This window comes from Nelumbo nucifera, chromosome 1 (assembly GCF_055504915.1).
Source record: "Nelumbo nucifera cultivar China Antique chromosome 1, China Antique-T2T, whole genome shotgun sequence".
In the NCBI taxonomy this organism is placed as follows: Eukaryota; Viridiplantae; Streptophyta; class Magnoliopsida; order Proteales; family Nelumbonaceae; genus Nelumbo; species Nelumbo nucifera.
In genome coordinates, this window is record NC_142649.1 from 57459754 (window position 1) to 57474632 (window position 14879).

The 14879-nt window shown below is 35.6% G+C and overlaps 2 protein-coding genes across 2 annotated transcripts; one reads left to right on the forward strand and one right to left on the reverse strand.

The window, feature by feature from the left end:
• The first annotated feature begins 436 nt into the window (after nucleotides 1-436).
• On the forward strand, nucleotides 437-2805 carry LOC104585811 (pentatricopeptide repeat-containing protein At2g13600-like). Its single transcript, XM_010242811.3, has one exon. It carries the CDS (start codon nucleotides 576-578, stop codon nucleotides 2667-2669), a length of 2094 nt encoding a protein of 697 aa, XP_010241113.1. The 5' UTR covers nucleotides 437-575; the 3' UTR covers nucleotides 2670-2805.
• Nucleotides 2806-4838: 2033 nt separating this feature from the next.
• Nucleotides 4839-5846, reverse strand: LOC104585812 (basic blue protein-like). Its single transcript, XM_010242812.2, has 2 exons — nucleotides 5592-5846; nucleotides 4839-5491 (listed from the first exon to the last, which is right to left on the reverse strand). Exons 1-2 carry the CDS (start codon nucleotides 5779-5781, stop codon nucleotides 5292-5294), a joined length of 390 nt encoding a protein of 129 aa, XP_010241114.1. The 5' UTR covers nucleotides 5782-5846; the 3' UTR covers nucleotides 4839-5291.
• Between the last annotated feature and the right edge of the window lie 9033 nt (nucleotides 5847-14879).

The window sequence follows — 14879 nt, forward strand, 5'->3', positions numbered from 1 at the left end:
GCATCTATTTTACTGGTTCATATGAAAAAATGCTCAAACACTCAGATAGAATGTAGAAGCCGCCAACAACTTGAATGGAAAAATAGCTCGAATGCTCGGAATCTCAGATCTCAAACGCTCGAAAGTCGCCAACGACCGCATCATTCTAGTGGATGAGGGTAAACTCCTCGCCTATTTCCCTCGATGAAAGAAGGGTGTGAAGCTTTACCTCGAAAAAATCAAAGAAGTTTTCACCCCAAGATCGGTGTAAATCTTGACCTCTTTGCAATTTTACATCGATCTTAGGGGTGTTTTTACAATATCTCCAAACGCATGCAATTGTGGACCGGGGTGCATAATGCACTGAATCGGTATTTACACTCCCTCCAAACGCAGCCTTAAGCTTATTCATTTCCTTTGCAGCTTCTTTTGGAAAGCCAAAACAATTCATTTGGCATTGAGGTACAATTTTGGTTCAAGAACAAAACCTTACACAGGGTGTTTGGAGTTTTTTTAAAAAGCCATAAAGCGAAAAACGTGTTCGGTGAAGTGAAGCAAGAGAGAGAGAGAGAGAGAGAGAGAGAGAGAGAGCATGAATGAACACGCATGCCCGGTTCATTAAGCTCGGCATCGACACCAACCCAATAGTAGCGACTCGGTTGCTCAACGCATACGCTACTTCCTACATGCCAGACTCACTATGTTACGCGCAGCGACTGTTCGATCAGGTTTATTTCAAAGATACTGTGCTATGGAGCTCCATCATTTCAGTTTATACTCGATTAGGCAATTCACACAAAGCTCTCCAACTCTTTGCTCAAATGAAACTTCAAACTCATCCAATTCAACCCAATCATTTCATCTATGCTACTGCCGCTCGAGCTTGTGGTTCTGCCCCAAGTTACTACCTCCACTTGGGCAAATGTATTCATGCATCTGTGAAAAAAGCTGGGTTTATACCCAATATTGTTGTTGAGACCGCTTTATTGGATATGTATGCAAAATGCGGCATTATCGACTGTGCAAGTAAGTTGTTCGATGAAATGTCGGTTAGAAATGTAATCTCCTGGAATGCGATGATTGCCGGGTATTTGCACGGTGGAATGGAAGCTCATGGGTTGCAACTTTTCTATAGGATGAAATGTCTTGAATTTCATAAACCTGATGAGTTTGCAGTTGCAACTGTTTTGGCAGCCTGTGTTGGGATTAATGATTTTACTTTTGGCGCGCAAGTTCATGCTTATCTAGTTCGTACCGGATATGAGTCTGATTGCAAGGATGCAATCTGCAACATGTACTTTCGGTGTGGCCAAGTTTCTTGCGCTGAGAGAGTTCTAAAAGGAAGAGAAGAGAATGCTACTTCGAGGCTTGTAATGATCAGAGGGTATGTCTTAAATGAAAGATACCATGATGCCATGTATTATGTTTCTTGTCATGATAATTTTATTGAAATTGCAGCTGTAGATTGTACTGTAGTCGTGCCCATTTTGACTGCTTGTGCAAGCCTCTCATTGCTTAGAGTTGGAAGGCAGATTCATGGTCTTATCATTACGTTGCTTAATTTCCCCCAGAATTCCCCCTCAGAGGAGGGTATTGCAATTGTTGGAAGTGCTCTGATCAACATGTACTGCAAATGTTATAGTGTAAAAGAAGCTCAACAAGTTTTTGATAGTTTGTTGCCTGACCGGCATGTTTCTCATTGGAATTCAATGATAGCAGGTTACATACTCAATGGTATGCTTGAAAATGCTAGAAGATGTTTTGAGGAAATGCCTGAGAGAGATGTAATCTCATGGACAACAATCATATCAGGATATGTGCAGTATGGCTGTCCACACGAAGCCCTATGGTTACTAGCTAAGATGTATACCAACAAAGATGGTCTTGTTGTGCAAGGAAACTGCTTTACTTTTACGACTTCTTTGGAAGCCTGTAGTCTTCTGTCAGTATTGGAGCTGGGAAAACAAATACATGCTAAATTGATCCGAACAGTAGTCAATGCTGATGTAAATAACGTGGTTGTTGGAACATCTCTAGTGGACATGTACTCGAAGTCAGGTAGTCTGAGTTATGCACAAAGAGTGTTTAACCGGATGATGGAGAGGAATGTAGTTTCATGGACATCAATGCTCACAGGCTATGCCATTCATGGATTTGGGTTTCAGGCCCTTGAGATTTTCCACCAAATGATGGAGATGGGTGTTGAACCCACTGAGGTTACATTTGTTTCTGTTCTAACTGCTTGCAGTCATTGTGGTTTGGTTGAAGAAGGACTTAACTACTTCAAAATGATGAAGGAAAAGTACAGATTGCTCCCAGGATCTGATCACTATACTTGTGTGATTGATCTGTTAGGCCGAGCTGGGAGACTTGATGAAGCTTGGGGACTATTGGAAGAAATTGAGAGTGAAGAAGTCATTGATGGATCATCTATTGAAACCATATGGGGTGCATTGCTGGGGGCTTGCAGGTTGCATGGGAATGTGGAGATGGGGAGTAGAGTGGCTGACAAAATTTTAAAGAAACAACAAGCCTCTGAGACATATATAACACTTTCTAATGTTTATGCAGCAGCAGGGATGTGGCATGAAGTGTACAGGGTGAGGGAGAGATGGAAGAGAGAAAGCAGTGTTCCTGGTTTTCCAGGGCATAGCCAGATCCATGTACACTTTCAAGTTGATGACTTATGATTCAAGAGAAATGTTTATTCTTTTACTATATATACATACATACATATATATATATATATATATATATATATATATATTTGAGTGTATTTGGATAAAGTTTTTGTGATTACAGCAGTTGTGATGGGTTCTTTTATCAGGTTCGGTTTGATTTCTGACTACTAACTCAGATATTAGGACATATGGCAAGGCCCCCAAACAGTTGTTTTAACTTGGCAATGAATCCATATTGATACTTGGGCCATTATTGGAATGGATTCATAGAATTCAAGTGCAAGAATGCATGGATTTTGAAAGAGAGACCATCAATTTGAGTGGATTTGAAATCCTTAGGTTGAAGAGGAATAGTCATTTCGGAGATTCTTCTTCTCCCGGACGTTGTCATTACTACAATTAGTAATTGTTCCTGTAATCTTTTCATCTTTTGGCTTCTGTTGCAGCCTTGCAGGAACTAACTCAGCCTTACATGGCTCCAATTTCACTTACCGTCCTGGAGCTTACTTGTTGATAGAGCAATATATTTTGCAGCACCTAAAAATGAAAACAGAAATATGGGTTTTCACTGTTTTCAAGTTATGAAAATAGTGAAAACACAATAATTATGTGGGTATTGACTTGTTGAAGAGGGAGATGAGAAAACAAACCAGGTGTTTGGTGCTATGGTGTTTCAAGTTATATCAGAAATAGAGATTTTTTGACATGAAAATTTCGTTGTTGTTTCAAAGCATCTAATAGCCATTTAGCCATTAGACGCCACATAGCAATGTTTTCAAACCTCTGTTGACCTGGACGGTCGGACCATTCGGCCTGGGAATGGTCTAAGCAACCAGTTCCGTTTTACCCCAAACCTGGTTCTTGGATTAAAACCGTTTAATTGGTCAGTGGTCCATTGACCCAGGTGGTCTAACTATTGACTCATTTAACAGTTTTTGGTTGTTTTTATTTTAATTTTTTTTTTTAAATTTGAAATCTTTTTGTCAGAATGGGCCATTCGTTCAAACTGGATAGTCGAACCATCAACCCGGAAACCGGTGGCCAGAATGGTTCCTGTTCCGGGTCTGTTTTTAAAGCATTGCCACATACGACAAATGAGTGGGAATACTCTAAGATTCCAACACCCTCTATATTTGTGAAACCCGGTGCATGCAATATGTGGTGTTCGTATTTCAGGTTGAATCTGCCCGTTTTTGGAATGTTAATGTTAATTGCCTTTGAGACACTGACGCGATGAAAGCGTTTCAACCTGAAATTGGAAGGTTATCAAACAATCCAGAACGGTTGCCATCTAAAGGTGTATACATGTCTGCGTTTGGTAATAATGCAAATACTAAACCAAAATGAATTTGCACTCTAATTTAGTTTTTCAGGCATTTGGAAAGAATACATTTCTATACTTAAAATAACAGTAAATTAATTTGTTTTTGTCACATGTTTACATGCAAAATGGAGCAAAGTTTGTTTCCAATAAATGGATGCAAACTTGGAATTCAAAGTTTATCAATGTAAAAAAAGACATTTCAGTCTTGAAATTTGTGTTTGTACCCATTACAACCAGATACCTTAAGTAAAGAATACAAAATTTATCTATGAGAGAAACCAAACCAAATCCAAGTTTACATTTTCATGAGAGAAAAAGAAGAAAACGTTTCGGAGAGAAATTAATAAAGTAAAAGTTCTCAAAATTGTAAAGTCTTTTCTAGTCATTTTACTGGTCGCCTTGTGCCTCATCACTCACTAAACAACTTAGGGATCATTTACTATGCACAACAGATGAAATGGCTGAATTGGATGGCTTCTTTGTCTTTTCGTTAAGTCATTCAGGAGGTTGCAAGTTATTTAATGGCTGAAGCTGAAATATGGTTGATTACTAAACCCTTGAATATTTTATTATTTAATTATTTTATGCAATAAATAATAAATCATTCAGTTGAGCCATTTCAGCCAGTATGTAATAAGTCAATACTACGACTCAAAACCTCAGATATGGGCCTCACCCAACCTAAGGTCAAGCCCAAATTTACCCACATTGGCCCAACCTGAGGTTAATCCAATACAATTGAGGCTAGGCTCATCTTTTTACTGGGTTTTGTGGCCAATTTATGAATAGGATGATAAAATAACCAAATATAGTTTAGGGTGTATATGATGTTATAAATATGTAAAATAGGGTTAGGTTGGACCCGGTTCTGACAACCTGATTCTACCCAAACCCAAAAACTCAAGCCCAACTCATACAAAGAATTTGGATTGGGATTGGAACCTTGGAAATGCAGAATACATGACCCCATTCACACCAAGCATGTTTCTTTTTCCATTTTCCGGCAAACCCCCTCATCAAAAGAAACCAAAAGAGGGAGGTCGGTAAGCTCATGCCAAAAACAAAGAGCAACTACTGGCAAATCCCCAAATCAAAACAACTGTTGTAGAGTAGAGCCCCTAAGTTTGCTTGTTTTCATGGCTACAAACACCCCAATTGCTCAAAGAAATAACCAAATTAAAGTTCCAAGTTAAATTCTAATAAAAAGAAACATTAATTAGAGCTTGGCATACACAAGGAGGAATGATCTTTTCTAAGTAGTACTACAGCTTTTATATATAGTAAAGCCTTGAGCCAAGCTTAACTGACTAAAAAGCATTCACTGCAATCCTCATGGCTGCTTCACAGTGGCCGGGGAAACCGCAGATGAAGTAGTGAGGACCCTCTGAGAGTGTGATCTGATCGTTCCCACTTGTGTAGATCGTAGAGCCCACAGCAGGCATGCAGCTATAGTATCCATTGTTGTCAACTTCGACCACATTATGGAGCATTGGGTCGTAACTGAACACTGTAACACAAAGTAGATGCAAGTGAAAGATGAAGGAGAAGCCAAATGAATACAATACATCATCAAAGGAAGAGTTTCTTTCTATACTATACGTACGTACCCAGTGTGTCACCGGCCTTGAACGTCTTCCCGTCCGGCCAGTTTTGGACATTGTAGGTCCAACCGGCGTCGTCGCCGACGACATAGCTAGTGGCGCTAGTAGTGTCCAATTGGACAAGGAGGCAAAGCAGAAGAAGAGAAGCCGCAGTGGTTGCAGCTTGGGTAGCACTGCCCCTTCCCTGAGCAGCCATCTGAGCGACCTTATAAGAAATGAGAAGATGTTGGAGGAGTTGGTATCGGACCTTGAGATGAAGGAAATGGGTAGTGGTTTTGCTGCTTTTATAGACCCATTATGGCTGACTGCAATTGGTTTAAAGGCGTGCAGTACCACTCACCTTAATTTATGCATAAACTAGCGGGCCCGTGCGGTGTACGTGAAAATCAGAAAATTGATTCATTTTATTAACTGTAAATTAATTTGAAAGATGTTATAGGATTTTTTTTTTTTTTTTTGCTTGGCAGAGGTCAAAGTACAGGAAGGCTTACAAATTAGGGAGAATGACAGTTAAGCCCTGCGTCAGAATTCTTAAGTCCAATGCACAGTTAAGTTGGGGAAGGTGCCAGCTCGGAATTGATGCCAATTCACAAGCAGGCATTGGTGTATAGAGTGGGGATTTTGATATTTTGAATTTTTATAGGTCTACAGTGAAATTCAGAATTCTGCAATAAATTGCAACGTACTTTTGCATAAAAGGTATTTCTCCATGGGGCTACACAGCCGGTTTGGGAGGAGGGGGGATCATCCCCCAAGCCCATAAAGCCTCCCAACCCTTGCACAAGCAGGATTTGATCCTATGTCTCTGCTACAACCAGCAGGAGACCTTAACAATCAATCAGTTGACACTTTGCAGAGGATTTGTAAAACTAAATTAATAAAATACTCTTTTTATTGATATGAATAAATTAATTTAAAAAATGAATTTATGAATAATTAATTAATGAAAATATCAATAAACTTTAGTAAGTTAGATTTTTTAAATTAACTTTCACTAAGATAAATTACAAAAAACATGAAATCAGTTTATTGAAATCACTAAATTAAAATTTCCTAATAAATACAAAAAACCAATGTAAACTGCCAATAATTATGGAAATTATTTAAATTCTCCAATTTAATATTTTTCCAAAATTATCCATTTTTCTAAATAGCTATGGAAATTATCAATATAGTGAAAATTCCCCAATAACTTTCCAATTTAATATTTAATATTACTAAAAATAAATGTAAATGTAAATATCAATAAATAAACTTTCATTATTGAAATTAATTTTCGAAATCAATAATTTTCTAAAACTACTAAAATTTTCAAGTTTATCAATTTCATAAAATAATAATATATAACTAATTTCATATAATAATAATAATAATAATAAATTAATTTTCAAATATTGAAAATTTTCAGTAAATATCAATAATTATTAATCTTTTCATTAGTTATTGATTGTTCAATAATTACTGATATGAATAAATTAGTTTTCAAAAATAAATTTATTTATGAATAGTTAATTACTCAAAATATAAATAAATTGATATTTTAATTAGTGCAATGAAAATAATTTTCTGATGATTGCTGAAAATCATAATAATTATCAATTTCAGATCATATAATAATGTTTTATTAATTTCATATAATAATAATTTAATATTTAAATATGGAAATTTTTCAGTATATATCAATAACTATTAATATTTTCTTTAATTATCAATTTGAATAAATTAATTCTCTAAAATTTCTGAATTTATGAATAATTAATTACTTAAAATGTAAAAAAGTTATAGTAAATTGGATTTTTTTAAATTAACTTTCACTATATTAAATTACATAAATATTGAAAAATTAGTTTATGGAAATCACCAAATTAAAATTTCTCAATAATTACCAAAAACCAAGGCAAAATACCAATAATGAAATTATTATAATTATCAATATTAAAATTTTCTAATAATTTTCTAATTTGATTATTACCAAAAACCAATGTAAATTACCTATTTTTAATTATGAAAATTTTCTAATATTACTTGTATATTGTCATTCATGGAGAGATGTTCCCGATGTGCAGCTATGGTGTCCTATGAGTAGGCATAGGAATGGTTTTTTTGGTTAGGAGATCTAGACTTTCTATCGTCCTATGTAAGATCCTTCCTCTCTTGATGGAATGGCTTTTAGTTTTCAAGGTAAGAGACTTAAACTAGAGGTGTAAATCGGGTCGGGTCACCCGCGGCCCAGCATGGCACGATGGCTAACGGGTCGTGCCAGGCCTAGTACAGAGGTCCGTGCCATGCTGGGCTAGGGGTTTGAGGTCCATGGGCTGGCATGGTATGGCACGACAGCATGTGTCGTGCTGCCCGCCGGCACGGCCAAGCCTGCAACATGACACGAAGCACGGCCCGTCAGGCCCATAACAGGTCATGCTTAGCCCACCCAGGAATATAGCCATTGGGCCCCCCTCCCAAAGGGGCCCAATAGCTAGTTTCAGCTTTTGGGTTTTTTTTTTTTACAGAAATACCCCACAATAGCTATAAACAGCCATATTAGGGGGGTATTTCTATATTTTGCTTAGGGGGTTGAAAAAATGGCATAAATGCCCCCTAACAACTATATAACAACTAGTTTAGGGGGGCATTTTGGGTAAAGTTATAAGTAACTTTACAATGACCAAAATACCCCTCCCAACAACTAAATAACAGATAGTTTTTTGGGTATTTTGTGCAATTGAATTATGTTCAATTCCTATAAATAGCCCTATCATCCACCATTCTCATCACACCAATTCAACAATTCTCTTAATTCTCTCTCTCTCTCATACTCGTATATTCTCAATTATCTGCAATCTGAGAAATTCTGATTAACTGATTGTCTGATTTTGCATTCTCCAATCCTCAAGTCTCAACTTTATCAAAGTTTCGACTTTCAACAAGAAGAAGGCTTGTTCAACCAGCTCAAGTATCTCAATTCGAGAGGCTTGGACGTTGAAAGGCTTCAATCTTTGAAATCAAGTTGGGATTTTGAACCGATAATCCGGGTAAGTCGAATTAGATTAATTTTTATCTTTTTAGAATTAAAAAAAATGGTCAGCCCTTCTCAAAATCGATTCCCCAACAACATGTTTACCATGGATGACACTCAATCACATCACGGTAGTATTAGTATAAGCACTGGTGTCGATGCGTTTGATGTCGATGGAAGTGGAACTTTCATCCCTAGTAGTAGTGATACTAGGGGAAAAATGAGGGCTTCTAAGCTAAGTAGTCCGGTTTGGAAAGTTTTCAAAGTAGAGTATATTGAGGGGATGAATGTAAGAAAGAGTTTAGTTATTGTAGCAAGGGTGGTACGGGTCATTTGAGCAAACATCTACTCACACATGAGCGAGAGGAAGATGAAGGGAGAGAAACAACCCAAACACAAATTGGGAGGGGGACTAGTTTTGGTACTTTTAGATATTCACAAGAAAAAATGAGACAAGAACTTGCCAAGTATATTGTATATGCAGAACAACCATTTATGTTAGCTAAAGATCCAAAGTTAGAAAAATGGTCACGTAGTTCCGTAAACCCACAATATAAAAAAGTTTCTAGGAATACTATAAGAACTAATGCTTTAAAAATTTTTTATTCATATAAACAAAATTTAATTTCTTTGTTAACAAATCTTAATTCTAAAGTTGCAATTACTTTGGATGTTTGGACATCCAAATTTAATATTACTTATATTTGTGTTACTGGCTATTTCATTGATGAAAATCGGCTTTCAAATAAAAGAATTTTAAGTTTTACTAGGCTTGAATGGCCACATAGTGGCCCAACTATTACTGCAAGTATCTTATATACTTTGCATGCTTATGGAATATAAAACAAATTGTTTTCTATTAGTTTTGATAATTCTAGCAATAATGATTCTGTAATAAATATTTTAAAATCTCAATTAAAACCATGCTTAAATGGTAAATTATTTCATATTAGATGTGCATGTCACATCTTAAAATTATGTATTCAAGATGCCTTGAATATTATTTCAAATCATATTTCAAAAATTAGAAACTGCATTATATATAAAAAAAAGTTCAAGGGCAAGAAAACAAGAATTTAAATATTTATGCCAAAATTATGGTTTAAAATATAAACATTTTATATTAGATGGAAAGCATAGGTGGATTTCTACCAATGCTATGTTAGAAAGTTGTATATCTCAAACAAATTCTTTCTGATTTTTATAATTTAAAAATGCCTAATGATATGATATTTGAGGAAAAATGGGAAATGGCAATCTGTATAAGAGATTTTTTAAAACATTTTTATGATGCAACAAATGAATCATCTGGAATTTATTATTCAACTAGTTGTAATTTACCGTATCAATTAATGGTAATTAGTGATTGTTTTGCCAAATATAGAAATAATCCACAATTTCAATGTATTGTTGAAATTATGGAAAATAAATTTAAAAAATATTGGGAGAACATTTCTCCCCTTTATTGTTTAGCTACAATATTAGACCCTAGGATTAGGAAAGATGGTTTAGATATTTTACTTAAAAACATATTATGAAAATATGAATATTGATATAGGAAATAAAAAAGAAAAAAATAATAATTTATTATTTAAAATGTATAGTTTGTATGAATCTAAAGTTGTAGGAAATATTCCTACAACTTGTTCATCTTCTTCTTCTTCTCCTTCTGACTTTGAACCCAGTAGTAGAAGAGAAAAGCTTTTCTATTTAATAAGTAGAAGGCAGAAATCTGCTAGTTCTACAACAAGTTCATTTACTGAACTTAATTTTTATTTGCAAGCAAAATTTTCTAATTTAGGTGAAGTATCAAATAATTTTTATGTTTTAGCTTGGTGGAGTGAACACTCGAAAAATTATCCGGTTCTCGCTGCCCTTGCACGTGATCTACTAACCCCTCTGGTGTCTACAATTCCATTGGAGTCTTGTTTTAGTGTAGGTACTAGGGTGCAGGATGACAAAAGAAGCTGCATGAACGATGAGAGCATAGAGGTGTGCATCTGCTTCAAGGATTGGATAGATGCAAAAGATAGATTACAAGACAAGGGAGGGCATGATACAACACCGGACATTTCACCTGAAGCAGATGATGAAAGTCATGAATGATGATTCATGAATTTGACTACTTGTAGAATTTTTCATTTTGTCAAATTATTGTAAAATTTTTAAATTTTATTTAATATATTTGATATATTTTTTTTATTTTTTAAAAATGTAATTTTGTATTTTCAATTTATAACTGTATTGTATTTTTTATATTTTATTAATTGATTCCATTTTTATATTTCACTCATCCAAGTATGCAATGATCCAATCATTGTATTTGTAATTCACTAATTTGCACCATTCAAATTTAAATGAAATAAAATTCCTATTTTTCTTCCAATTTGTTATTCCATCATTCTTATTTCAATTTAGTTAAGTATTTTTTTTTATTAATGTATTAAATAACTTAGATTTTCATTTCTTAATTTTTTAAATAGTTCCTAATTCCCAAAGTTCATAGGAAAGTTAAATATTTTAGTTTTACAATGTTACTTAGAAAAGAAATCAAAATTTTCAAAATAAAAAATAAAAAATAAAAAAATAATGCAGCCCGGTTCGGCCTAGGCCCAAGGCCCGCCCTGTGGCCCAGCCCGGCACGATCCAAGCCCATGGCACGGCCTGCAGCCCAGCCCGGCCCAATCTCGGGTGCCGGTACGGCACATCATGGGCCCGCTTGGGCCTAGGCCGTGAGCCGTGCCAGCCCGACCCCCAAAATTTCCACCGGGGAGGATGACATGGCTGGTGGCGGCCCGTAGGCCAGCACGGCAAGGCCCGCCTTTAGGGCAAGCCACCCATGGGCCGTGTCGTGCCGGCCCGACACTGCCCACTTTACACCTCTAACTTAAACATACCCTGAGTTTTCATAAATGGACATAAACGTACCCTAAGTTTTTCATGTGGACTTAAGTATACCTTTCCACTATAAGCAAAAGACAATTTTACCCTTTCTTGATTTGTGAAATAGGGTCATCTTCTACCTTGAGACACTAGAGATAGCAAGAGAGATATCTTTATTTGCATGTTCAAGTTACTTTCCACAATCCAATTGGGATGATATACATTTGTATATCTTGTTAATGATTCTAATTTCTAAGAATTCTAGCAAGACATGTCAATGATGCATGATCACACTAGCATCTACAATCATATCCTTATTTTGCTTCATCATTATCTTGTTCATTATTCTTTTAGTTTATCTCTTTTATTTCTTTAGTTACATCTTGTAATCAAATTCTAATATCTATATAATGAATGAATCTCATATGGCTATCATTAAGACCCCGTTCGCTTTTCGGTAAGTTACTTTACCAAGGTAAATGCAGTTACCTGGGTAAGTTTTTCTTGGGAAACACTTATCCGGGTAAGTGTAATTACCCATGTTCTTTTATTTCTTATGTAAATAAGGTAATGACCATTTTAGCCATAAAAATCTATTATTAAAAAGGGTATTTTTGTCACATTCAAGTGTTGGCAACTTTCCCCCTAGGTGGGATAGTTATTTACTTACCTAGGAAAGGTCAATGGGAAACAAAATCCCATTCACCAACTTTCTCCCCTCTAAAAATCTGAAAAAAAAAAACGCCCCCTAAGCCTTTTCTCTTAAAACCTGTGCCCTGTTCTACAACTTCACAAAATATTACTCTTGGGCTAACTGGCATGAACCTTAGTACCTTACTGGTCTTGTGACCATAAAGCTAGACAAAAGTAATTATCTATTATGGCATTCTCAGGTATACACTGCTCTCAAAGATACAGGCTTGACGGGCTATGCTGATAGGTCAAACCAATGCCCTTCCAAGTACACTACAACAACCACCAACATCATTGATGGTTCAGTCGGTATAGATCACACAAATAACAGTGAATACATTGCTTGGGAGAAGCAAGATGTCCTTTTATTGAGCTGGTTGTTTTCCACCATAACCGAAGGAGTGTTGGGGCAAGTGATTGCCTGTAAAACTTGCTCGAGTCATGCAACTCAACTTTGAACTTTAAAATAGGGGTGTCAATGGTATTTAAAAATTCAATTTTGAATTCGAGATTCGACATAATTGAGTCAATTTTGAATAATTCGAATATCTAACCAGTCGAATTCGAATATGACATGATTCGATTCGTTAAATATATAAATTCGACTGGTTATTTAATTCATATATATAATATATAAAATTTTTAAATGTTTTATATAATTTATATATATAATAATTAAATTATATAAATAATTTATATTTTATATATTTTATATAAATAAAATATTTATTCTATATATTTATTAATTACCTAAAATAATTAATTAATTGAATTCAAATAAAATTGAATATTTAAATATTTAATCAGGTTCAAATTTGAATATTAATTTTCAATATCCATCGGATATCGTATCAAATTCGGATATCAAATTCTTTTAATCAGATTCGAATTCGAATTTTACCTAATCCGATTCGAATTCGATCTGTTTACACCCTTACTTCAAAACCTGCGAAAGGGCATTCTAGCAATGCCTGAGTACATTCAGAAAGCTAAACTCCTAACCAATAGCCTAACCAATTGGATCACCCGTTTCAAATCATGACCTCAATCTTCGTATCCTTATTGGCTTGGGTGTAGACTATGAGTTGTTTGTCACTTCAATCTGCACTAAATCTAAAGGGTTCACAGTTGAAGAACTCCAAGTCCAAGGTATTCTCTTGAATCATGAATTAAGACTTGGGTGTCATAGAGGAGGATCTAACTTATCTGGATTTAGTGCTAATATGGCATTTCGAGGGCAACAAAACAAAACTCAAAACATGTTAGTAATGGGGCTGATTATTCTGGAATAGATCAAATAAAAATTAGTAATGGGGCAGGTTTGCCAATCTTGCATACTGGAGGGTCTTGCTTCAAAGGCCTATAAGAATGGACTATATCAGCTTGATCCTAGAGGGTCTTCTTAGTTTAGTTCGTTTGCTTTAATAGGATAAAAATTTTCTATAGATACATGGCAATACCGACTCGGTCATCTAGCTCCTTGGGTTGTGCGACATGTTTCTTATAATAAATTACCTCTTTGCTCAAATAAGTCTCTTGCATTTTGCTTTTCATGTTAGCTAGGCAAGAGTCACAAGTTAGCTTTCTCATCCAAAGAGTCTCATGTTACTGCTCCATTATCTCTTGTGCTTTCGACCTATGGGGTCCAACATCTTTTTGTTTAATTAAGGATTCAAATATTATATAGCTTTTGTTGATGCTTTCAGCAAGTTCACTTGCATATATCCTCTAGTTTCTAAGTTTGATGCTTTGACTGCATTTATGGACAAGTTCTTAAATTTCTCTATTAAATATCTTTAGATAGATGGTGGTGGAGAGTTTCAAGCAATGTTCAGAGAACTATGCCAGTCATAAAACTGGAGAGGAGAGAGGTATTCATGGGTCAGAGGTTCAACCAGGGTGCAACCGTGATGACATATGGCATATATGTATATATTATGGGTTATATAAATATTATATATAATATATTTTACAACTTTTAATATACCTAGGGTCTGTTTGGTTCATAGTAGAAATCAGAATCGATATCCTTTGGAATGGTTTATTCCCGTAGTCTATTTGGTTTAGACAGGAATGGGAATAGGAATTATAATTAGCAATAATGGGATTTCATTCCCAAAGGAGGGGTAGGGAATGGACATTCCCTCAAATGAGAGAATTCCATTCCAGTAGGAATGAGAATGAGATTCCAATTTCACTCAACCAAACAGTTGGAATCAGAATATCCCATTCCGATTCCGATTCCAGACCCCTATTCCTACAAATCAAACAGGGCCTTAAATATGGTGGAAGGATGGAAATTCCTTAATTTTTAAAGCAAGTGATCAAGGTTCAAGTCTCTACAAACCAAACTAGACTATAGCTCATCTCATCATGGGTACAAGTGCTACAATATTTCCTTAGACTACACTTTTGTCTTGCACCATGCCATTTTTTTACAAAACTACCTTTCTGTTGTGACACATCAACTCTTGCAAGCTACCCATTTACTGCAATTGGGCCTCCACCCCTTCTCACGTTACAATCTGATGCACCTGGGCCCAATGCGTTGCAACCATCCTTCCACTCCCAACCTGCATTGTTATCCGAACTCATGCATGAAGAAATGCCTAACCCAAACATTCATGCTTTTGTTGACATTTACCCCACCCTTGCACCCCTAATCCAAGCCCAAACCCAGGACCAACTAATGTAGTGCAAGAGAA